The following is a 24,814-nucleotide window of genomic DNA, read 5'->3' as shown; positions in this document are numbered from 1 at the left end:
GTGAGGAGGCAGCAGCCTGGAGAGCAGAGCTGCTGAGTTATTCTTCTATTGTACAACTTTGTCTTTTGCCAACAAATAGAAGCATTGAGGTAAAAGATGTTATTTATCATTGTTATTAATATTATTGTATAATTTAATTGGTAACACTTTACAATAACAGTACAACAATTAACGTTTGTTAATGCCATAATAAACATTAACTAACAGTTAATAAACATTAAGTAACAGTTAACTAACCCTTAACTAATGCTGTTCATGCTAAGGTATTCATTTATATGTTATTTAAGGGTTATTGTAGATATTATTAACATTAGTAAATGCCATAATAATCATTAACTAACAGTTAATTAACCATTACAGCATTAACTAATAGTAACTAATGTTAAGTAACATTAATTGTTGTACTGTTATTGTAAAGTGTTACCATTTAATTTCTTAGTCTATACAGTTGGTATGATTATAACATGTTAGCGTGACTCCCCAGCTGATGAGAAACTAGATGGACAGGAAGCAGCAGGTCTGAGCAGCAGAGGAGAGCTGAGTGTCCAACACAAAGAAGACAGAGAGAGTTCAGACGACAAACAGACTGGATATGGATCACATGTTGATGCTGCTGCTGCTGCTCTGCAGCTCAGGTACCACTTTCATCTCATACCAACACCAGTAACAGCTAGGAAGGGTTGGGTTTCCTGTGGATTGTTGTCAATTCAGGTTTTGCTTATCTAAAACTCTAACTGAAGCAAAACAAGTTCAATGCTGGGGTCCTCTCTGAAATAAAATGCATGGACAAATCATCTCACTACAGTTAGATGGCTATCATCATGTCATCCAAATTCTGCTTGCATAAACGTAAAGAGCTATACTATTACATGGTCATTTTTAACAAAACTCAGATAATATCAGTGCATGCTCATAGCAATGTAAAAATCAAGATGAAATCTCGTTTTTGTTGCATTTACATCTCCTAGACGAGCATGAGCATTAGTCCAGACCCGAGAGAGATTTTGTCCATTTGTTTGTCCATCTCAGTCGTGTCTCCAGAGGAATGAACATGCGTCAGTCTCACAGTGGGTGGGACAGTTCAAAGGTCTCATTTCTAGAGTCCCAGCTAAAAGAAAAATGAGAGTGTTCCCCACTCACACTCTCCTACAAATAAAGCCCATATTTGTACCTTTCGGGGTCCAGTGGCTTGTCACCCCTTGCCATCGGGTTCTTATTTGTCCCCTTGTGGTTTGTTCCTCATGCAGAGCGGTCTGGTTCCTACAGTGGAACTACAACACTGACTGGAGAATTATGTTACCTATTTTTCATATTCACAAATCTACAATTTTTTTTTCATTTCAAGGCTATACTCAACCATAGCCTACAAGTTAAAATCCACCTTAAATTACATTTTTTACCTTATTTATTTGTTTACATATTGCCGGTAGTTATTAGTTAGGAAGGTAGGGCATGTAGTGAGAGTTTTGTGTGGATTGTATAAAACTTTGCGACTCCTCCCCTGCAGCCCCAATGCTATCGCAAAGGTTGATTGTTACACAATGGTAAATGACTATATCGTCTGCATAGAAATGAAAACATGCATTTGGAATGTCTGGGCCTAGATTGTTCACATGAATACAAAATAAAAGTGGACCGAAGACAGAGCCCTGGGGGACCCCTGCTGTAATATGTACTTCACTAGACAAGGTACCATCAAATTGAACGCACTGAGTTCTCTCTGAGAAGTAGTTTGAAAAATCAGTGAAGAGAACTGCACAGGTTTTCTTGTTATCCAATGCATCACTTATGCCATTAACAACGTTACTGAAGCCATCTGTATAGGGTCTCAGTCATCCAGGTCGAATTGAGGTTTACTGGACTATTTATAGATTCTTGAAGACGCTTCAGTTCTGAACTTAAGAAGGTTCTAGGAGGAGAAGTGAAAGTCTTCAAGAATCTACAAATAGTCCAGTTGATCTTGATTCAAGCTGATGTGGTTTAGTGATGCCATGATGGTACTAAGTGATTTGCTGAAACCGGACAGTTATGAGGTGAAAATGTTATTTGCACTTTGGAATTCCTTCAATTGATTACCAACCCTTCAACAATCTTGAAATGATGAAATAGGTCAATGTAATGTTAGATAATGTGGGGTCCCCATTTTTTTTTTAGATTATTTTTTGGCATTTCTGCTTTATTTATGCTGTCGTGATCATCGATCACCTTACTTGGATTTGAACTCAGCAAAAAAAGTTGTGTTGATTGACACATCCTCCACCCCACCAACCTCCTTATGCAGAGTCACTCCTGTAAAACCATATCACAGCCTATGCTATACTAAGTACAATAAAAATGTGGGCTAAATGTCAGTTTGATAAACCACATTTAATATTCAGTTTTCCCTACGGATTTCCTGAAGGTGTCAGATGCGTGTGTTTGTGGTTTAAATCTGCTGCCGTGGTCGTTAAGCGAGGATGTTCATTCTGACCGGGAAGACGACAAAAAAAAAAAAAAATGGATCCGTGGTTGAAACATAGCAGCGTTAAAGCTGAAAACAAGGAGGAAGAAGAGAAGAAGCAGAAACAGAAACAGAAACAACCAAATCTCCTCAGTATCAGTTTGTTGTTTCACTGCTGGGGCTGGGCTGGACTGTGCACCACTTAAGGCTGAGTCCTGATCGCAGTGTCCTGGGTTTGAATCCGGGCCCAGGCCATTTGCTGCATGTATTCCTCTCTCTCTCCTGCCCTTCCTGCCTCTCTCTACTGGAACTATGACATGTATATAGTGGTAATGCAGAATACAAGGTGCTGGCAGGTACAGACCACATGGAGTGCCATAACTAAGTGGCTGGCATAGTGTGGGGAATATCTGTGCCAAACTGGGACTGGAAGTCCCAGGGTTAAAATGGACAGCACCTATAAAGGTGGTTGAGAATGACAGAGCCAAGATCCCGTGGGAAAGAGCTAGAGAAGATGTGGGGAGTGAAGGTTACAGTGGTCTCAGAGGTGATCGGTGCTATCGGGGCTGCAAGCCCCAAACTGGGAGAGCAGCTCCAGTAGATTCCAGGAAAAACATCTGAGATCTCTGTCCAGAAGAGCACAGTCCTTGGAGCAGCTGAGATACTGCGCAGAACCCTCAGGCTCCCAGGACCCGAACTTGAAGGAGACACAGACACAAGACCTCCCAATGGGGCCAGTGGGGAATTTAAATATTTTATATATATGTGTGTGGTGTGTGTTTGTGTGTGTGTGTGTGCGTGTGTGTCTGTTACACTAGTCGGGCGGAATTGGCTGAAAAAATATTTCAAAGGGGTTACATTACTGAAAAACATTTGAGAACGACTGTACCAACCCATATCTGTGGGGGTAATTACCACTGCTTTACTTTCTGCTTGTTCTCCTCAGGACTCCACGCTGAAGGAGAACACAGTTTAGAAGGTAAACACAGAAAACAAACTGACTGACATGATTAAAAAGAAGAAATAGCAGTCTTTTCCAAATGAGAAAAATATTTCTTTTTGTACTAATTACTGTCTTGTCTCTGTTCAGAGGCTGATGATGTCAGGTTGGTGGGAGGAGCCAGCCGCTGTAATGGTACACTGGAGGTGAAACACCTGGGAGACTGGAAACCAGGGGATGTCTCAAAAGTTCAGTGGAACCTGAAGACAGCAGCTGCAGTGTGCAGACAGCTGGACTGTGGCTCTGCTGTCTCAGCAGTAAGAAGACAGTCCTCATATAGAGCTGTGTGGATGATCATAGCTTCTTGTTTGCAGTCTGGATCCGCTCTGAAGGAATGTTTGGAGCCTCAGCTTCAAGTTAGTCTTAACAGCCTAGACCTCATCTGCTCAGGTAATATCATCAATAGCGTCACACACACACACACACACGCACACACACACACACACACAGTCCTCTACTGATGTGTCCTTTAATAAGCAGTCTAACTGCTGTAGTAGTGACAGTGATATGGAATAACTGTGGAAAAATGGGAGGGGTTGGGGCATCATTTGCATCGAATCTCCATATTTTGGGATGAATTCACAATGACCATTCCTTTAACAGAGCTGCGTTTAGCGATAGAAGCATCCGCATGTACAGTACAGGCCAAAAGTTTGGACACACCTTCTCATTCAATGCGTTTTCTTTATTTTCATGACTATTTACATTGTAGATTCTCACTGCAGGAATCAAAACTATGAATGAACACATGTGGAGTTATGTACTTAACAAAAAAAGGTGAAATAACTGAAAACATGTTTTATATTCTAGTTTCTTCAAAATAGCCACCCTTTGCTCTGATTACTGCTTTGCACACTCTTGGCATTCTCTCGATGAGCTTCAAGAGGTAGTCACCTGAAATGGTTTTCACTTCACAGGTGTGCCTTATCAGGGTTAATTAGTGGAATTTCTTGCTTTATCAATGGGGTTGGGACCATCAGTTGTGTTGTGCCGAAGTCAGGTTACTACACAGCCGACAGCCCTATTGGACAACTGTTAAAATTCATATTATAGCAAAAACCAATCAGCTCACTAAAGAAAAACCAGTGGCCATCATTACTTTAAGAAATGAAGGTCAGTCAGTCTGGAAAATTGCAAAAACTTTAAATGTGTCCCCAACTGGAGTCGCAAAAACCATCAAGCGCTACAACGAAACTGGCACACATGAGGACCGACCCAGGAAAGGAAGACCAAGAGTCACCTCTGCTTCTGAGGACAAGTTCATCCGAGTCACCAGCCTCAGAAATCGCAAGTTAACAGCAGCTCAGATCAGAGAGCAGATAAATGCCACACAGAGTTCTAGCAGCAGACCCATCTCTAGAACAACTGTTAAGAGGAGACTGCGCGAATCAGGCCTTCATGGTCAAATAGCTGCTAGGAAACCACTGCTAAGGAGAGGCAACAAGCAGAAGAGATTTGTTTGGGCCAAGAAACACAAGGAATGGACATTAGACCAGTGGAAATCTGTGCTTTGGTCTGATGAGTCCAAATTTGAGATCTTTGGTTCCAACCGCCGTGTCTTTGTGAGACGCAGAAAAGGTGAACGGATGGATTCCACATGCCTGGTTCCCACTGTGAAGCATGGAGGAGGAGGTGTGATGGTGTGGGGGTGTTTTGCTGGTGACACTGTTGGGGATTTATTCAAAATTGAAGGCACACCGAACCAGCATGGCTACCACAGCATCCTGCAGCGACATGCCATCCCATCCGGTTTGCGTTTAGTTGGACCATCATTTATTTTTCAACAGGACAATGAGCCCAAACACACCTCCAGGCTGTGTAAGGGCTATTTGTCCAAGAAGGAGAGTGATGGAGTGCTGCGGCAGATGACCTGGCCTCCACAGTCACCGGACCTGAACCCAATCCAGATGGTTTGGGGTGAGCTGGAGCGCAGAGTGAAGGCAAAGGGGCCAACAAGTGCTAAACACCTCTGGGAACTCCTTCAAGACTGTTGGAAAACCATTTCAGGTGACTACCTCTTGAAGCTCATCGAGAGAATGCCAAGAGTGTGCAAAGCAGTAATCAGAGCAAAGGGTGGCTATTTTGGAGAAACTAGAATATAAAACATGTTTTCAGTTATTTCACCTTTTTTTGTTAAGTACATAACTCCACGTGTTCATTCATAGTTTTGATGCCTTCAGTGAGAATCTACAATGTAAATAGTCATGAAAATAAAGAAAACGCATTGAATGAGAAGGTGTGTCCAAACTTTTGGCCTGTACTGTACATCCAGCTGCCGCTGGTGTCAGACCCAGGAAGATCTGGCCCACTGGACACTCATATGGGGTTCCCTCCTATGGTGTCTGGAAAAGCATGAAAAAGTATGGAAAGTGATTTTGATTATGTCCAAGTCGTGACAATTATGAAAAAAGAAGAGCGAGTATGGAAAGTATATCTGTTGCTTGTATTTACAGTTTTCTAAAAAGCAATTTTCTAAAGAGCAAAACTCAAAAATTGCAATCATAAAACATAGTTTTAACATATTTACCTTGTCCTGTACAGAGCCAAATTCCAACTTCCAGCTTGATCACATCCTTCATCCTTCCCTTTCTCTCAGCCTTTCTGCTGCTAACACTCTGCAGGAGCTCTCCAGTTGTAATCCCTCAGCAAGCAGGTCCTTCACCAAACCTGCAATGTTTTCCCTGTCCTCAGAATGTATACAGGAGATCATCACAGATACTTCCGCGTCAAAATGTGTGTTCACTTTATCGTTCACAGATATTGACAGATTATCAAGACAGATATTGGTCTCATTTCATTGGACCAAGAAAGGGTATTTGATTGCATTGAACACTTCTACTGCTGGAAGACTCTGGAGTTTGTTTTTTTTTTTGGCTTCAGGCAAAGGTTTTATTGCCATGATCAAGGTTTTGTATCCAGAACACTGAGTGTACTGAAGATTAACAGAGATCTGAGTGCCCTTTGCAAAGTAAATAGAGGCATTTCACAGGGCTGCTCTTTCTCGGAAATGTTATATGCAATCTCTATTGAACCAGTGTTAATACAACAAACAATTTAACCAAATTAGGAATTGTATTGAGGGATTGCTATTACCAAACTGTGTGAGAAAACCTATTTGAAAGCTTATGCAGATGATTTAACTGTCTTTGTCAAAAGAAGTTAAGCAGATGTTGAAAAACTAAATAATGAATTTAATGAATTCGGTGTGATTTCTGCAAAGGTGTAAAATACAAATACAGGGGAATACATGAGGGAGTATTCTGAAATGTCACTGAAGAAGAACAAAGTACAAGTTAGACAAACATTGTGTAAGCAGCAGTTACCAAACAACACATAAAGTAATCATTTATCAAAAGCTGCAGACAAATAATAAAAAAAAACTTCTGAAATGGAATGTCGTTCATTGCCTCCAACAGCTCTGATGGGTATACAGCCAGTTCATGAACAAACAAATAGCAGCAAGACACCTTCTCTCTTTCTTTCATTGCAGACGAATTGGAAAAGCATTGTGAAGCATTAGCGGTTGGAAATAGGACTGGTGTTTTTTTGTTTTTTTAAAAGCTTGACAGGGAATTTATCACAAAAAAAGAAATGGTTTTAACTATCTGTGAGGTTTGCTGGCATGGAACCACCTGCTGAATGTATACAGAAACTGCAGGCGTTCTTTAGGATACCTGTAGAAAATGACCTCTAGTGACCTCTAGGAGAATCACAGCCTCATCAAACTTTACAGACACAAACTAGAGAGCGAGGCCGTTCAGAGAGGCTCTGCCTCTCCAGCTGGACTGACAATAAGGATCAGTTTCTGACACATATCCTGGACAAAATGCACGCCACCCAACTGCTGAAAAATGCAGTTCTTACAGAAATCTACCTGAGGTTTTGACACCAAATCAAAGCATGAATTTTTCTGTGGTGTTCCTCAAGGTCTTGGTATCCTAATATGGTATTCTTTCTCTCTCTCTCTCTCTCTCTCTCTCTCTCTCTCTCTCCAGAGTCTGTGAGGCTGGTGAATGGGAAGAGTCTGTGCTCAGGCAGAGTGGAGGTGAAGTCTGGCCAGTCGTGGTCCTCAGTGTGTGAAGCTGACTTTGACCAGCAGGATGCACAGGTGCTCTGTAGGGAGCTCAGCTGTGGGGCTCCTTCAGTCCTCCTGGGGGCGCTCTATGGAGAAGCGGAGGCTCCAATGGGGACCAAAGAGTTCCAGTGTGAAGGCAGCGAGTCCTCTCTCCTGGACTGTGGAAGCTCAGGCTCAACTAGAAACACCTGCTCACCTGGCAAAGCTGTTGGACTCACCTGCTCAGGTAGCAGAGGAGCTGCAGCTCCCATCTGACTTCATTCATGTTCACATCAAAGGAACTTTAATGCTTTTACTAATTCATGTCTTGTCTCTGATCAGAGCCTGATGATGTCAGGTTGGCGGGAGGAGACAGCCGCTGTGCTGGTACACTGGAGGTGAAAAATCTTGGAGAGTGGGAACCAGTGTTGTTTTCAGGCTCAGAGCAGAGCATGCAGGAAGCAGCTGCAGTGTGCAGAGATCTGGACTGTGGTGCTGTTGTTTCAAAAAAAAAAAAAACAGACCCGTCATTTAGGCTTATACCTGTGTCGGAGCTCACATTCTCCTGTCTTCAGTCTGGATCAAGAATGAGGGAATGTATAGACATGAGGTCTTCAACTGCTTCTTCCACTCTGGAGATCACCTGCTCAGGTAATATCGTCAATGACTATGTTTACATGTGCAAAATATTTACCCTTATTGTGAAAAACACAATATTCCCTCCAAGCTGTCTATGTGGCTAATGAAGGTGAATATTCCACTAATATCCCCGTTTACATGCAGCCATGCAAACTTCGATTTGCTTGATGGTGTGAACATAGTCTCCGTCCCTCATTCCTTCAACCACGTTATTGAAAATGTCAACGTTGCGATATTTGCGCAAATCTGAAAACCTGTTGACACCAGAGTCTTTCATATTGTTTAAAATCAGGTGTGTTTCTCCGTCCGACCAGAAATCCTGGCTTTTCTTTTGTGAATGCATCTCTACCCCTGCCTTGTTGGCTAGTTGGTTTATTTTCTACACACACAGCTGACCGAAAACAGGCAAGAGGCAGTTCCTTGCCCCTTCTCTCCTCTTTCCTCCTGCCTGTGGCCCAGAATCTCAATCGCCATCTTTGAGGATGCCTCAATTCCTAAGGTGCATCTGGAGGAGCGATGAGTGAGGAGGAACAGGTGCATCCTTGGTGGAAGTCGTTTTTTCCCCACATACTCTATTTTCTGACACATATCACCAGACCCACAAGTGTGGAAGAGCCCCTGCCTGCCCAAACTGCACATTCAACTTCAATTTCAGGTTCAACTCATTTATCCACTGCAGCAGAGAGCCCAGCCCTCTCAACCCTGCAGGAATAATGGAATAAACTGAGCCTGAACCGATGCAATCGGGTTGAGTCTGACAGGGTTTGGGTTGAGAATTGCAAACCCTAGTGTTCAGACATTTACATTTTTCTCATATAATTAGTTTCAAGAATGAGTTTCAGCTTTTGCTGTCCATGTAGGGTTGAATCAAGATCAACTGGATTCTTTGTAGATTCTTTAAGTTGTTTCACTCTTTAAGTTGTTTCACTTCTCCTCAAAGAAGCTTCTCCAGCTCTGACAGACGGGTGGGGAGTCCCAGCTGGTTAACCTGCGGGGACGTTCTCCAGGTGGTTGGAACCACTGGATCGTTCGTGCTCCTCCCTGTTGTGATGAGCTGTGACCTGAGGATCTGGGCCAGGATTAGGGTTAGGGTTAGGGTTAAGTTAGGGTTAGGGTCTAACCCTAACCCTAACCTGGGTGCAACCTACTTATTAGCAGGCATGGAGTAATCCCATGACAGGACTGGCAACCAAAAACACTTTGAAAAAAAAAAACAAAACAAAGCAGATGCAGAGGTAGACAGCGAGTTGTGAGCGTACTCAACCCAAATGAAGTTCTTACTCCAGGTGACCGGGATTCTGGGAAATGAGACAGCGTAGCGTGGTTTCCAGCCCCAGATTCAGCCGCTGCGTCTGGGCGTTAGACTGGGATGATAAGCGGAGGAGAGGCAGACCATGGCACCCAGGAGGGAACAGAAAACCTTCCAGCTGATCTTATAACCAGAGAAACTTAGCTGAGCTAGAGCTGACATTACTGTCCCACTGCAAATCAGAGTAATGCGCGCGTGTGTGTGTGTGTATGTGTGTATGTGTGTGTGTGTATCGGGTGGTATTTCTATAAACTGTGGGTCTCTGAAGCCTTTTGACACTGTAACTGTGGTTAAGCGCATCAATCTCTCTCCCTCCAGAGTCTGTGAGGCTGGTGGATGGGAAGAGTCTGTGCTCAGGCAGAGTGGAGGTGAAGTCCGGCCAGTCGTGGTCCTCAGTGTGTGAAGCTGACTTTGACCAGCAGGATGCACAGGTGCTCTGTAGGGAGCTTGGCTGTGGGGCTCCTTCTATCCTCCAGGGGGCGCTCTATGGAGAAGCGGAGGCTCCAATGGGGACCAAAGAGTTCCAGTGTGAAGGCAGTGAGTCCTCTCTCCTGGACTGTGGAAGCTCAGGCTCAGCTAGAAACACCTGCTCACCTGGCAAAGCTGTTGGACTCACCTGCTCAGGTAGAAGAGGAGCTGCAGCTCCCATCTGACTTCATTCATGTTCACATCAAAGGAACTTTAATGCTTTTACTAATTACCGTCTTGTCTCCGATCAGAGCCTGTCAGGTTGACGGGAGGAGACAGCCGCTGTAATGGCACACTGGAGATGAAACACCTGGGAGTCTGGAGGCCAGTGGATGTCTCATACATTCCATTGGGTGTGAAGTCTGAGTTGGACCTGAAGACAACAGCTGCCATATGCAGAGAGCTGGACTGTGGCTTTCCTGTTTCATCAGAGAGGAGAAGTGTTTCCTTATCAAAAACTGTGTGGCATGTAAGATATTCATGTTATCAGTCTGGATCCTCACTGAATGATTGTTTACAGATGGAGTATCAGTCCACTGACACCTTTGGCATCACCTGCTCAGGTAATATCATCAATGGTGTCACACACACACACACACACACACACACACACACACACACAGACACACGCGCGCGCACACACACACACACACACACACACAGTCTTCTCCTGATGTGTCCTTTAGTAAGCAGTCTAACTGCTGCAGTAGAGACTGTGTTGTACTGGTCACACTGCAAAAACTCAAAATCTTACCAAGAATATTTGTCTTGTTTCCAGTCAAAATGTCTTATTTCTAGTCAAAATATCTCATTACACTTAAAAAAAAAAAAAAAAAGACATGATCACTGTATGATTAAAAATGTGGTTCAATATGTATGATAGCAATCACTTCAGGGTGTCGGGTCAGGACACTATTTGGTGTTTAGGTGGAGTGCGGAAATGAGATGCAGAACCGGAAGATAGAGTTTAGATGATTTATCTTGAATTAAGTACGGATGTGTGTGGTTATGAAACAAGAAAAAACAACAATACAGACTTATGAATAATTCAAGCCTAGAACAGACGGTAGTTGTGAATCTAAGGTAGGCATTAGGGATGTCCTGATCACACTTTTTGCCCCTGAGTCCGAGTCCTTTGATTTTGAGTATCTGCCGATACCGAGTCCCGATCCAATACTTTGGCAATGCGGTATGTTTCTCAGGTAGGCGAATCATGTTTGTTGTGTTGAAGGTGCATTTTTCCTTCCCATCGCGCGAAATCTCTATCTTGCAGACATTGCATGTTGCTGTAGCACTGCTTTCGCTTTCCGCTTTAAAATATTTCCAAACGGCAGACATTTGAGACGCTTGTCTTGTCAGTTTTTCAAAACGGCTTTCTGAGCCTCATACCTGTGAGCAGCTCATGGCTCAGCTCACTGCCACTGACGCATGAAGGCACGCCCACTCATAGAAATACACAGTGCTAGAAGCTTCGTTGCCGACTCCGTGACATTGAATATGTGGCATAGGGCTGACGCGACTAGCTCTAGTCTGTGTATTTCTATGCGCCCACTCTCCACACGTGTAGTGTTTACAACATGGACGTGACATTACGCATAGAGATGGGATTTATGGCTCTTTGAAGGGAGCCGGATCTTGAGGATCCGTTCCTTTCAAAGAGCCGTTCAAAAGACTGGCTCATTTTTATATTTATTTATTTTTAACCCATTAAGACCTAAACATTCCACATGAGACTAACAGGGTGGTATCAGACTGTACTGGATGCTAAGAAGGTGTGGGTTAATATATCGATCAGAATCATTCAAACTTGGATATCCCATGTATATTCTATTGGTGGGATATCTGATTTTGACTTATCCTGAAATAATGATAATTTAATTTGGCAAAGGTCTGTGTGGACATTTGTAAACATTCCACAGGGTGGCGCGGCACCACATCCCACTGCTTTGACAATAAGATCACTATTTTGGATTTATCCATTGTATTAAATGGGTGTGTGTGTGTGTGTGTAAATAAACCTTGAATTAATGTTATCCATGCAATACCTAAAAAAGCTAAGCAGGGTACAATGAAGTCCCATGTAAAACAGCTTTTACTTTTACTGCAAAATAGAAAAAGAACAAACCTGCACAAGTCCATAAGAGGTGGACTAAATTTTGCACCAGCTAGATTTAAATTTCTGATCCGTGTCATTATGTTCAAAGCTTGATTAGAAAATAAAGTATAGTTTTCCCCAAATACCACTGGTCTATGCCTGCCAAGAGGGTGAGGATAGCAGAACCAGGGCAAGACCTGTCTTAGACACGCCCTACCTGTCTCTGATTGGCCTAGAGCTCAATGCCTTGAACATAACTGGTGAACAACCACTCCACGACTGTCCGAAACTGTAAGCTCCACAAGATTCTTGGCCAGTAAGGACTGGCCAAAAAAATCACACACGACTCCTTCTTCTTTCTTTTTGTTCACAACATGCAAAAATGACCAAATGCACTGAAATTAATGGAAGCAGAGTGAATTAAAGCAAAAAACAAAGAAATTGGGAACTGGCTCGTTCACTTCAAAGAGCCGTACAAAAGAATCGACTTGTTCGCGAACGACCCATCACGAATTATGCAACATTACATTAATAGGCCTACATCAGTGATCCGGACCTTTTCCACCCGATTCCGATCCTTTGAAAATTACGTGATCGGGCCCAATTTCCGATCATAGTATCGGATTGGGGACATCCCTTGTAGGCATAGACATATACAGCTAACAGCTAGCATACGAAGCTAGCCAGTTAACAAATAACATATCAACCATGGCAAACGAGAATTGCTAACAACTAGCATCCAACATCTGAACTCCAAACTGCACAATATGTGGATCCCAAACACTGTAACAGTCACTAATCAATTGTCATCTAGTGTATAAGTGTACAAACGTTAGGAAATGGCAAGAAAATACACAGCATAGAGATAAACTGTAGCTAGCAAATATGGAAAAATATGGACGCACACTGAAGGAAAAGGAATCACCAAACTCAGAGTTAATTAGAATCTTGCCATGCAGCCATCTTCAGCATGAGGCACTCTGCTGCATTCAGGGGAACATCAAGCGACTTTGGGTACCCTGAAAAGCGCTATACAAATGTCATGTATTATGATTATTATTTTTTTTATGACCATCTAATATAGTTTCATCATTACATAGACACTTACATTTAACCTTCTTATCTCTTTTTTTTTTAATTTTTTTTTGACAGTGTGTTGATTTTTAATTTATGTTTCCAAAGTTACAGTAATACCTGTTATACAGTGTTTGTCTTTTTTTTTTTTAATAATTTTTTTTAAAATTTATGTCGTACATACACAGAACATACATTATTATTATTATTATTATTATTATTATTGTTATTATTACCATGCAGGGTAGGAAATCTGAATGCTGAGTTCAGGGGGGAAAACACACAGTAGGATGGCCGTTTTTACAATCACCGAAGAAATAACAATATTCACTTGTTTCAAGCTAATTTTCAATTATTTCAAGCAAATTTTCACTTGAAACAAGTGAAAACTGTCTAAAAACAAGTTACTTCTGAGGTGATTGTGTCAATTTTTTTTTTAAGTGTAGGCTAATGAGATATTTTGACTTGAAATAAGACAAATATTCTTGGTAAGATATTGAGTTTTTGCGGTGCAGCTCCCAGTAAAATCCAGTGGACAGTCATGTTGTTGATGACTTTGTGTCAGGGTGTGATGAACTCTTCCTGCAGCTGAATGTTGTCAGATCTCAGGACATGGGAAGAGACTTCAGGAGGTTCCGACTCATTTACAATCCTGCTGTAATAAAACACAAGCAAACTGAACTGGTAGGCAAGTGAAAATATCTGACAGCTGTTGTGGTCTGCAAACTTTGCTTTGGAGTTTTTAGGTTTACATTGAAATTCTGATTTACTTTATCCCCAGTGACACTGAATCTGTTGTGACATTTTATATTGAACCTGGTCTGGCAGAATAACAGCAGACTGGGCAGCTTGGTGAAATCAACCAGTGAGGTTACTGGTGTAAAGCAGACACAACTAACTGGGATCATGAAGAGGCCTGTGGTGAGGAAGGCCAAGGCTCTTCTGTCCCGGTCAAACCCTGAGAGGACACATTTGAGATTCAGAGAGCTGAAACTCAAGAGGAAAACAAACAGGGATTCAGATCTAGGAAACAAGACATTGGCATGGATGAAAAAAAAATGAAACAGAAAAACAAAACAGTGGCATCAAAAAACTGCCTATAGTCGGGTTTCCATCCAAATATATCACAAATTTTAAACAAATTTTCAGAAAATTACTGAAACAAAATGCAAATTTATGTGCTTTCCATCCACTTCTGTTATGTGAATATTTGGAGTCACCAATCTCTCTCTCTCTCTCTCTCTCTCTCTCTCTCTCTCTCTCTCTCTCTCTCTCTCTCTCCCTCCAGAGTCTGTGAGGCTGGTGAATGGGAAGAGTCTGTGCTCAGGCAGAGTGGAGGTGAAGTCTGGCCAGTCGTGGTCCTCAGTGTGTGAAGCTGACTTTGACCAGCAGGATGCACAGGTGGTCTGTAGGGAGCTTGGCTGTGGGGCTCCTTCTGTCCTCCTGGGGGCGCTCTATGGAGAAGCAGAGGCTCCAATGGGGACCAAAGAGTTCCAGTGTGAAGGCAGTGAGTCCTCTCTCCTGGACTGTGGAAGCTCAGGCTCAGCTAGAAACACCTGCTCACCTGGCAAAGCTGTTGGACTCACCTGCTCAGGTAGAAGAGGAGCTGCAGCTCCCATCTGACTTCATTCATGTTCACATCAAAGGAACTTTAATGCTTTTACTAATTACTGTCTTGTCTCCGATCAGAGCCTGATCATGTCAGGTTGGCGGGAGGAGACAGCCGCTGTGCTGGTACACTGGAGGTGAAACACCTGGGAGTCTGGAGGCCAGTGGATGAATCAGGTTTTGAGCTGAACCTAAAGGCAGCCACTGCAGTGTGCAGACAGCTGGGCTGTGGCTCTGCTGTCTCAGCAGAGAGGAGAAAGGATCCCTCGCAGGAATATAAGTGGTATCTCAGCTCCTCCTGTTTACTGTCTGGATCTACACTGAGGGAGTGTGTCTACTTACCAGAATTGAAGCCCTTTTTCTACCTGGAGATCATCTGCTCAGGTATCTGTGAAGGTTCTCAGTCATCCAGGTCAGGCCACTGGATGTTTGTGTAGGTCCTTGAAGATGTTTCACCTCTCACCTGAGAGATTTCTTCAGTTCTGACAGACTGGTGGGGAGTCCCAGGTACACTATATTACCAAAAGTATTCGCTCACCCATTCAAATGATCAGAATCAGGTGTCCTAATCACTTGGCCTGGCCACAGGTGTATAAAATCAAGCACTCAGGCATGCAGACTGTGAAACAAGACATTTGTGAAAGAATGGGCCGCTCTCAGGAGCTCAGTGAATTCCAGTGTGGAACTGTCATAGGATGCCACCTGTGCAACAAATCCAGTCGTGAAATTTCCTCGCTCCTAAATATTCCACAGTCAACTGTCAGCTCTATTATAACAAAATGGAAGCGTTTGGGAACAACAGCAACTCAGCCACGAAGTGGTAGGCCACGTAAAGTGACGGAGAGGGGTCAGCGGATGCTGAAGCGCATAGTGCAAAGAGGTCGCCGACTTTCTGCACAGTCAATTGCTACAGAGCTACAAACTTCATGTGACCTTCAGATTAGCCCAAGTACAGTACGCAGAGAGCTTCATGGAATGGGTTTCCATGGCCGAGCAGCTGCAGCCAAGCCACACATCACCAAGTGCAATGCAAAGCGTCGGATGCAATGGTGTAAAGCACGCCGCCACTGGCCTCTAGAGCAGTGGAGACGCGTTCTCTGGAGTGATGAATCACGCTTTTCCATCTGGCAATCTGATGGACGAGTCTGGGTTTGGAGGTTGCCAGGAGAACGGTACATTTCAGACTGCATTGTGCCGACTGTGAAATTTGGTGGAGGAGGAATTATGGTGTGGGGTTGTTTTTCAGGAGCTGGGCTTGGCCCCTTAGTTCCAGTGAAAGGAACTTTGAATGCTTCAGGATACCAAAACATTTTGGACAATTCCATGCTCCCAACCTTGTGGGAACAGTTTGGAGCGGGCCCCTTCCTCTTCCAACATGACTGTGCACCAGTGCACAAAGCAAGGTCCATAAAGACATGGATGACAGAGTCTGGTGTGGATGAACTTGACTGGCCTGCACAGAGTCCTGACCTGAACCCGATAGAACACCTTTGGGATGAATTAGAGCGGAGACTGAGAGCCAGGCCTTCTCGACCAACATCAGTGTGTGACCTCACCAATGCGCTTTTGGAAGAATAGTCAAAAATTCCTATAAACACTCTCCTAAACCTTGTGGACAGTCTTCCCAGAAGAGTTGAAGCTGTAATAGCTGCAAAAGGTGGACCGACATCATATTGAACTCTATGGGTTAGGAATGGGATGGCACTTCAGTTCATAGTATGAGTAAAGGCAGGTGAGCGAATACTTTTGGTAATATAGTGTATGTCAGCCTGGGTGGGCTTAGGAGGGAACGACAGTTGTTGGTGTCACAAGAGGCCAAGAGCGAATGGTTGAACCTCCTGTGAGGGAATGACAGGACAGTATTGTAGATGATGTCTGAGACCTCCTCCTCTGTTGGGATATGGTTTCTCTGGCTTCACATAGATCACTACCTTCACTCCTCTTTTCAACTATTTTATAGAGTCCCGACCTGATGGTTGTCTAGATAAGTGGTGCAGTTTTCTGGCTGTCCTGTCTTATTCTCCATACCATCCTGAGGCTACACATCAGTGAAACTAAAGACTCAGGTTGGTGACCCCTCTTGTGACTCCAACAACAGCCAGGAGCACCAACCGGGCCGTGGTACCGGTGGGCTGGATAACGTCCCTGCAGAGGTTCAAATCCCCGCCAGTCAGTCAGAGCTGAGGAAGTCTCTTGGATGGGAGATGATACATCTTCAAGCATCTGCACACAAGTCCAGTTCAACCTCTTGGATCTGCTCAGATAGCACAATCAATGACACGCCTATAGTTTTGATTTTTCATTAGTTTTTATTTTTTGTTTTCCGTTCAGTTTGTTTTCCAGAGTGGGTTTGTTCATTTCAGTTTAGTTTTTATTATTTAAAAATGTTTACTTTTAGTTTAGTTTTTATTATTTTCAGTATTAGTTTAAGTTTTATTTATTTTGTTTATTTATTTTTTATTATAAGATGTGGATGTTTGTCAAGGTCTAGGGTCTACATTCAAGAAATTCAGAATACGTATCAGAATAAAACCGCAACACTTTATGAAAGCAGTTTATTCACCACAGACGGTCTTTGTATGTTTTTGTTTTAGTTTAGTCAGTTTTTTAAGTACAAAATATCAAACCAGGTTTTTTTTTTGCACTGGTCAGGAGGTACTGCTAAAAATATTTGCTGACTGCTGAGGGCTAGTGAGAGCTGGTTCACTGCTGTTCCACACCGTATTCCCAGTCCGGCTCTATTCAGTCCAATCTGATCCGATCCAATCCAGTCCAGTCCAATCCAATCCATTTCAATTCAATTCAATCCAATCCAATCCAATCCAATTCAATTTAAGTCAATTCAATTTGTTTTGCATCATATCATAACAGAAGTTATCTCAAGGCACTTTACAGAGAGCCAACAGATTTTGGCCAATCCCATGAACCCGAGCAGAACCCGGTCATCTGCCTCAACCAGAGGGGCTGAGAGAGAGAGAGAGAGAGAGAGAGAGAGAGAGAGAGAGAGAGAGAGAGAGAGAGAGAGAGAGAGAGGATTCAGTAAAAATGAGAACTTGAATGAATGCAGGAAGGATGAATGGAGGGAGGATGATAAATGAAGGAGAAATTTGTTCATGTCTTCACAGCACAGTAAAAAGAGGGAGAATTATGAACTATTTAACTTCTGAACATGAAGTCTAACTAACATCTTATTATACATTAATGTAAAGCAACCTTTATGAAAAAAAGCACAGAGCCGGGGTGGAGTGATGTCAGCGGGACACACTGTGATATCGGTCTGGGACAGTAGCTTTAAAGGAGGCAGATAGTCGACCCAAAAAAAAAAAAAAAAAAAAAAAAAAGTATATATATATATATATATATATATATATATATATATATACACACACACACACACACATATTTATATATATGTGTGTGTGTGTGTGTGTGTGTGTGTGTGTGTGTGTGTATTATCTAGAAGAGAAAGAAAAATATATATTTTTTTTTTCTAGAAGAGAGGTGTGTTACAGTCATGTAAAGCTGGTTGTTGCCATGTCTCTGCAGGTCAGCAGGGGGCAGCAGTGAGCGTCCAGACGGGTCGCCCGGCTTCCACATAACCAAGAATTTAAAGGCCCGTGCCAGTGATGCTGCAGGTTTAACATAATATCTACAAAATGTTTCTGCTAATCTTTTCCTAGATCAAGCAGTTGTATTTTAGAACTCTGAAAGCATTTTTCTTACCTTGTATCAGCCAGCTGGTTTCCATTTATTCACACTGTCTGAAAATCAACGCATTTTCATTTCAAGTTGTGAAATCTTTAATAATTCTGCACGATTTGCAACACATTTTGCTGAAATGTAAAGCTGTAATAAATGGTCAAAATATTCAAAATTACTGGTGTGGTGTTTTAAGTGGAATTATAAAAAAAAAAAAAAGAATTCAGTAATCCATTGTTATGTTAAGACCACTGTCTTTTCAAACTTTGCTTTTGTTAAATTAAATTCTGGGAAATAAAAACCTCACCAGCTCAGTGGGTCCCTGTGAGGCGAAGGTCACAGGTGTGATTCTGGGGGTGTGAAAGCACCTCGTGTTAATCAAGCTCCGTCCAACATGTGGTGAAACCATCCATTTTATCACTCACCACATTTAACCAGTAGGTGCGTAACGTAAAGACTGACTTTGAGCTGAGAGTGAAGAGTCCATTATGTTGCAGCCTCTCTGCAGTGTGGAAGGAAGATGCATCAAAGTGCATCTTGCTGCAAAATACAAAATGCAAACAACAGTATCAAAATAAAATACAAAATACTGATGCCGGGAATTGTCAAATACATGTATTTTGTATTTTCCAAACACAGGAAAATACATTTGTAACACTGAACGTTGTGAATTTCTACAAATCAGCAGAACATGCAGATTTTTTTTTTTTTTTTTTTTTTTTAGCCCTGCAGGCAGAAGAACAGGAAGTGGAATGCTACTGCACATGCATCTGCCTGTAAATGTACACGTTTCACCCAGGCATGAATACACATCAGTTTACTGCTCAGCCTCTCATGCTTCAGCAGAGCATCACTACCAGGCCCTGTCCTCAAAGCGTCTTGACATCCGATCGCTCAGGACACATTTGGAGGCCTGGGACGCTTTCCTGTGCTCTCCTGTGGAACTGTCAGCTGATGGATCAAATTAAAGTGAAGTGCAGCTCGGCTATAAAGCAGCTGCTTCATGAAGAACAACACAAACTGTCCACCTGCAGGGGGCGCTACAGGGGAGCAGGAGGAGCTCAGCGGCCCTTCATAAGACAGGAGCTCCCCTACAAATGTGAGAAATTTTATGAGGTCTCTAGAAGGTGTATTGACAATATGCAGGTGTTGTTTTTCTCCATATAAAGTTCAGAGTCAGCAGCCTTTCTTAAATATTCCCTCTAACCTCAGACGCACTTGAGCGACCACCCAGTTTCCCCTCTTAGATCAACAAAGTGTTTCTGACTCTGATACTGGTAGAGGGATATTACAGAAATATTACAGGCTACAATGTGAATGTGTGTTCATTTCACCATCATCTGAGTTTAGTTTTTTTTTTTTTTAAATCTGGTCTGTCATTTCTGACTCACATGAGAGCCACAACACTGGAAGAGGCTCCGCCCACCTGCACATTCAAACGCACCAGTTCAACTTCAGGTTCAGCTTCATTGATCCACCTCAGCGGAGAACCTGAGCCTCTCAAACCAGCAGTCCTGTCCAGTCCAGTCAAGTCCTGTCCTGTCCTGTCCGACTCATGTGAAAGAGTGAAATGATAAAATCTGCTTTCATTTTAGTCATGCAGCACGACGCTCATCACTGTGTGGTCCAACGTCCTGAGCAGACACGACGGAGAACTGCCCAGCATCACGAAAAATACTGAAACCACCACAGCGTCACGATGTTTAGTGACTGTAACGTTTAGCTAACTGGCTTTGCTGTGTAATGCAAAAGAGAAGATGCGATATTTTACATTAAGACGACTGAACATCTTCAGAGAGACGTCAGAGAGAGACAGAGAGAGAGAGAGAGAGAGAGAGAGAGAGAGAGAGAACTGCTGATCCTCTGAAGGGTAAATTAGGTCGGTGCAGCAGCCACAGTAGCACAAAAACAACATCATCATACATGGAAGAACGACACCTACATGAGGTAATGCAGAAATACTGAAAACCTAAAATTATTCAGAGAAGGAATTTCTCAGAATTTCACTGATTAAAGCTGTAAATTTACAAGAAAAAAATACAAGAAATTTGTGAGGAAAAACCTTTTTCTTGCATTTTTCTTTTTCCACTTGTGCTGCCCCCTGCTGGCCGTGTCTCAGGCCTGCAGCTGATCCCCTCAGCAGATTCTACTCTGACATGGGATTCAGGAACAAGGAGATCCTGCTGATCTGAGCCCAGAATCAGCAGATTGTTTTCTTCTGAATCGGCCCAAGTCACAGCAACGTCTCTTCAGAGTCCAGATGCTGAGGAGGAGATTGGGGTTCTGGACTCAGACCAGCAGGATTTCCTTCAGACTGGATCCCACAGGAGGAGAACAAACTGGTTTTCAATTTGTGACTTTATATTGTCACAAGTGGTCATTGTCATAAATTTGACGTTTTTTTTTTTTTTTTTTTTTTTTTTTTAATAGATTTACTACTGAGAATTTCTGAGTTTTGTTCTCATAAATTTATGACTTTAGAATTTAAGAATTTGAGGGTATTTCCTTGTAAATTTACCACTTTAATCTCAGGGAATATCCAAGTTTTTTCTTGCAAATTTACACCTTTAATCTGGAAAATTCTGAGTTTATTTCCTGGAATATAACCCCCCTGATGTGTCGTTCTGACCCTGATGTCTATAGCAGGAGGATTCAAAAATAAAAATTCTTGGAAAAAGTGAAAAGAAAAAAAAATCTATCTCCCCTCTTGCTTGTTTGTTTGCTTGTTCCCTGACAGGAACCACTTGGTTTAAGTTGAGTTGAGTTGAGTACTTTTATTGTCAGAATCTCTTCCGAAATTTTTCTTGCGTCCGAGACACTTGTTTCTCAGTGTGGGTGTGTGTATGTGTCTTTGTGTTGTATGTATTCGAACAGTGTGTACACCTGCCACAGCCTCCTGTTGTTAAATTCTGAGACAAATGTAATTCTATTATCATAAGTTTTGATAACGTTAGTAGGTTCAAGTAAAGCATTGCAATTATGTTGTTTAGCTTTGTTGTAAGCCTTTGTTATTGTGCTTTCTTTGTGTCCTCTTTCTTTGAAGCGTCTGTGCATGTCCTGTGCTTTTAAAGTAAAATCTTCTTCACTGCTACAGTTTCTTTTTAGATGCAGGAATTGCCCATAAGGGATGTTTTCAATCATCCTCTTTCGATGGTGGCTCTTTGCATGCAAGACTGTGTTTCTGTCTGTGGGCTTGCAGAAGATGGTGGTTCCAATTTTACCTGTGTCTTTGACTGTGATGAGCAGATCGAGGAAGTGTATCTGCGTCTTGCTGTGTTCCATGGTGAACTTCAGAGATGGATGTGTGCTGTTGATGTAGTCCTTGAAAGCAAAGAGATCATTCTCATTTCCTGTGAAGCACAAAAGAACGTCATCAATGTAACGTTTCCAGAAGAGGACGTGTTGCAGGAGTGGATTAGCTTCCTTATTGTTAATAAAGTGGTGCTCCCAGAGACCCATAAAAAGGTTTGCATAGTTAGGGGCAAAAGTTGCTCCCATTGCTGTACCTTGGATTTGCTTGTAGAATTTTTTTTTTTTTATCAAACATGAAATAGTTGGATTTTAACACAAACTCAGAAAAGTCCAGTAATAGCGCTGAAGGGACATCACAGGGTTGTTGTTCAAGGTAATGTGTCAGTGCCCTTAATCCATCGTCATGTGGTATGTTGCTGTATAGGCTTTCAACGTCAAAAGAGACCAGATATGCTTCTTTAGGGATAGTGATGTCTGTCAGCAAGCGAATCACATCCCTAGTGTCCATAAGATATGACGGGAGAGTTTTTACAATGTCTTTTATGAAATAGTCCACAAATTGACTTAAGGGCTCTGATATAGAGTTGTTGCTAGATATGATAGGTCTACCTGGGGGCTGACTGAGCCGTTTGTGGACTTTGGGTAACAGATAAAACACAGGTGTGGATGGGTGATCAACTTTGAAGAAATCATATTGTTTTTGGGCTATCCAGTTGTTCTTCAGTGCTTTATCTTGTCTCTTTTTTCTTTAAAGGATTCTCTAGGGTCTGCAGGTAGTGGCTGATAGAATGTTCCATTATTCAGCTGCTTTGTTGCTTCAGCCACGTAATCTTGTGTATTCTGAACAACAATAGAGCCGCCCTTATCTGCCCTCTTAATAATTATGTTTGGGTTGGAGCGTAGTTCATTGATGGCTTGTCTTTCAATAAAGCTGATGTTCTGAGTTTTACTGATATTATTCTTTTTTAAAAGTTTTGCCAGATCGTTCTCTACCAATTTACTGTATGTGGCGAGTGTAGAGTTAGATAGATAGATAGATAGATAGATAGATAGATAGATATACTTTACTGATCCCAACCAGGGAAATTCTGGTGTTCCAGCAGCAACAGTAGAAACATATAATAAAGATAAATAAAAAAGAATAAAGGCTAAATATATTCAATGAAGACTATAAAGATTAAAAACTAAAATATACAATAAGGGCTGACCTAAGGAAAAGAGATATGAGATGTGATAATATACAGATGGTAATGAATATGACAATATACAGATGGAATTGAAGTATATACATGATTGTATAGATAAGGAGGGTTAGCATGAAACCACGAGAACCAAGAACCAAGTGGCAGAACCCGACGCCCGGTACTGGGATTCAGGAACTAACCAACTTGATTCAGCCTCTTATGGAATCACCACTTCCCCTCCAGTCTGAAAAACAGTGTGAATGTACATTAACCTAGGATGTAATATATAGATAATAAATAATAAATAAACAGTTAAGGTGCTGGGTAATGGAGTGCTAAAAACAGAACTATACAGCAGACAGTTGTGAGTCTCTGTCTGACAGATGTGATTTGTTGTACAGTGTGATGGCTTGTGGCAGGAATGATTTCCTGTATCTGTCCCTTCGACAGCAGAGCTGTAACAGTCTGTTGGAGAAGGAGCTCCGCTGTCTGTCCAGTGTGTGGTGGAGAGGGCAAAAGGTAGATTTCTTTTTGAACTTACTGAGGTGATCTGGAGCAGCTGCGGTGATGTCTGCTGGGGGGGCAGGTTGTTTCCGGAAGAAGTTCTTGAGGTGTAGCTGTCTGAATAATTTGTAACAGTCAACTTTCAGTTTAAATGCATTCAACTTATTAGTGGGGACAAATGTAAGGCCCCGTTTCAAGACAGATTCCTGGTATTTGGTCCATTGTTTCTACAGTCATCTGTGTAAAGTGTAAAAATAAATGGAGAGCTTACACATCCCTGGGGCGCTCCAATATTAGTTACAATAGGAGTTGAATATGTCTGGTTTAGATTATAAATCTCATCTTTAATCCTGATTTTTGCAGATGTGTGTGATGCCCATCAGATGAAGAGTCACTCTCTCCTGTCAGAAAAACGCTGCTCTCCCTGCACAAACTCTAAACTCGGTTCCTCCTCCTCCTCACTCCTTCCTTCTTCTCCTCTCTCCTTCCTCCTCCTCCTCACTCCTTCCTTCTTCTCCTCTCTCCTTCCTCCTACTCCTCACTCCTTACTTCTTCTCCTCACTCCTTACTTCTTCTCCTCACTCCTTCCTTCTTCTCCTCGCTTCCTCTGTCTTCTCCTCGCTCCTTCCTCCTACTCATGTGACAGTGTGAAATGTGTTTAGTGACTGAGAATGTATTTACAGTTTTTTTCGATTGCTTACACACTAAGAACATACTCTTAAACCAATGTGACAAAACTTGAAGTCATTGGAACTAAACCTTAAACACAGCGTGGCCATACCTTAGACACATGTGCTGCTTTAAACTGTGTTTGCAATTCTACAACACACTTCCTCCTTAACACTAGACACTATTTCCTACAGAAGACACCTCGCTCAAAAATGAAAGCATGTGGTTACAATTGAGAAAACACTTATGTTCAAAATACAAAACACATCGGGTAATTAGAAAACCCGAGACACACACATGAAAGCACTTACTTAGAAAACTGAACACCAACCAGTCAGGGCCTAAGCTCTACAAACAGACCCCAGGTCAGCCATGTTGAGTACTTTGCGTGGAGGCAGTGAGAGAAAGAGGCACAGGAAGACATCGTATGCGATGTGGATGAGATTTTGTAGCTGTACGTACTTTGATTTTGTTATATTGTTTTATTTTTGCTTTACATACTATGTATGTATGTTTATTTATGTTTGTCAAAAGGCTCTTACCATGACAAAACCTTTCAAACATGCAGCAAAAGCACATTTTGTCAGCGCCCAATGCAGCTAATCCAGCCACTCACTCACTTCATACTCAACACCAGAATGCAACACAGCCTTTTCAGTCTGAGCAGGTTCAGCCTCACTTTTTCCTGTGTGTATTGCAGTCATATTTTTTTTGACAATTTGCATAGTTACATATTTTAAAGCAAGTAGCAAAAGCCAATATTTCCCTCAAACAACTCAACTTCTGCCCAAATGAGTAGATTCCTTCAGTCAGCTCTAC

The 24,814-nt window shown here is 42.2% G+C and overlaps 1 protein-coding gene across 1 annotated transcript; it reads left to right on the top strand.

Moving 5' to 3' along the window:
- Positions 1–2,915: 2,915 nt before the first annotated feature.
- Positions 2,916–18,504, top strand: LOC115369786 (scavenger receptor cysteine-rich type 1 protein M130-like). Its single transcript, XM_030066453.1, has 10 exons — positions 2,916–2,994; positions 3,387–3,419; positions 3,531–3,830; positions 7,436–7,741; positions 7,837–8,145; positions 9,761–10,066; positions 10,162–10,473; positions 14,368–14,673; positions 14,769–15,071; positions 18,234–18,504. Exons 1-10 carry the CDS (start codon positions 2,916–2,918, stop codon positions 18,284–18,286), a joined length of 2,307 nt encoding a protein of 768 aa, XP_029922313.1. The 3' UTR covers positions 18,287–18,504.
- The last annotated feature ends 6,310 nt before the right edge of the window (positions 18,505–24,814 follow it).

Source organism: Myripristis murdjan, chromosome 13 (assembly GCF_902150065.1).
Source record: "Myripristis murdjan chromosome 13, fMyrMur1.1, whole genome shotgun sequence".
Classification (NCBI taxonomy): domain Eukaryota; kingdom Metazoa; phylum Chordata; class Actinopteri; order Holocentriformes; family Holocentridae; genus Myripristis; species Myripristis murdjan.
The sequence above is the reverse complement of the archived record's forward strand: the minus strand, read 5'-3'. Positions and strand labels throughout refer to the sequence as shown.

Coding starts and splice junctions, on each gene's coding strand:
- LOC115369786 (XM_030066453.1), top strand. CDS start 2,916: ATGACAGAGCCAAGATCCCGTGGGAAAGAGCTAGAGAAGATGTGGGGA. Junction 2,995..3,386: donor AGTGGTCTCAGAGGTGATCG/GTGCTATCGGGG, acceptor TGTTCTCCTCAG/GACTCCACGCTGAAGGAGAA. Junction 7,742..7,836: donor TGTTGGACTCACCTGCTCAG/GTAGCAGAGGAG, acceptor GTCTCTGATCAG/AGCCTGATGATGTCAGGTTG.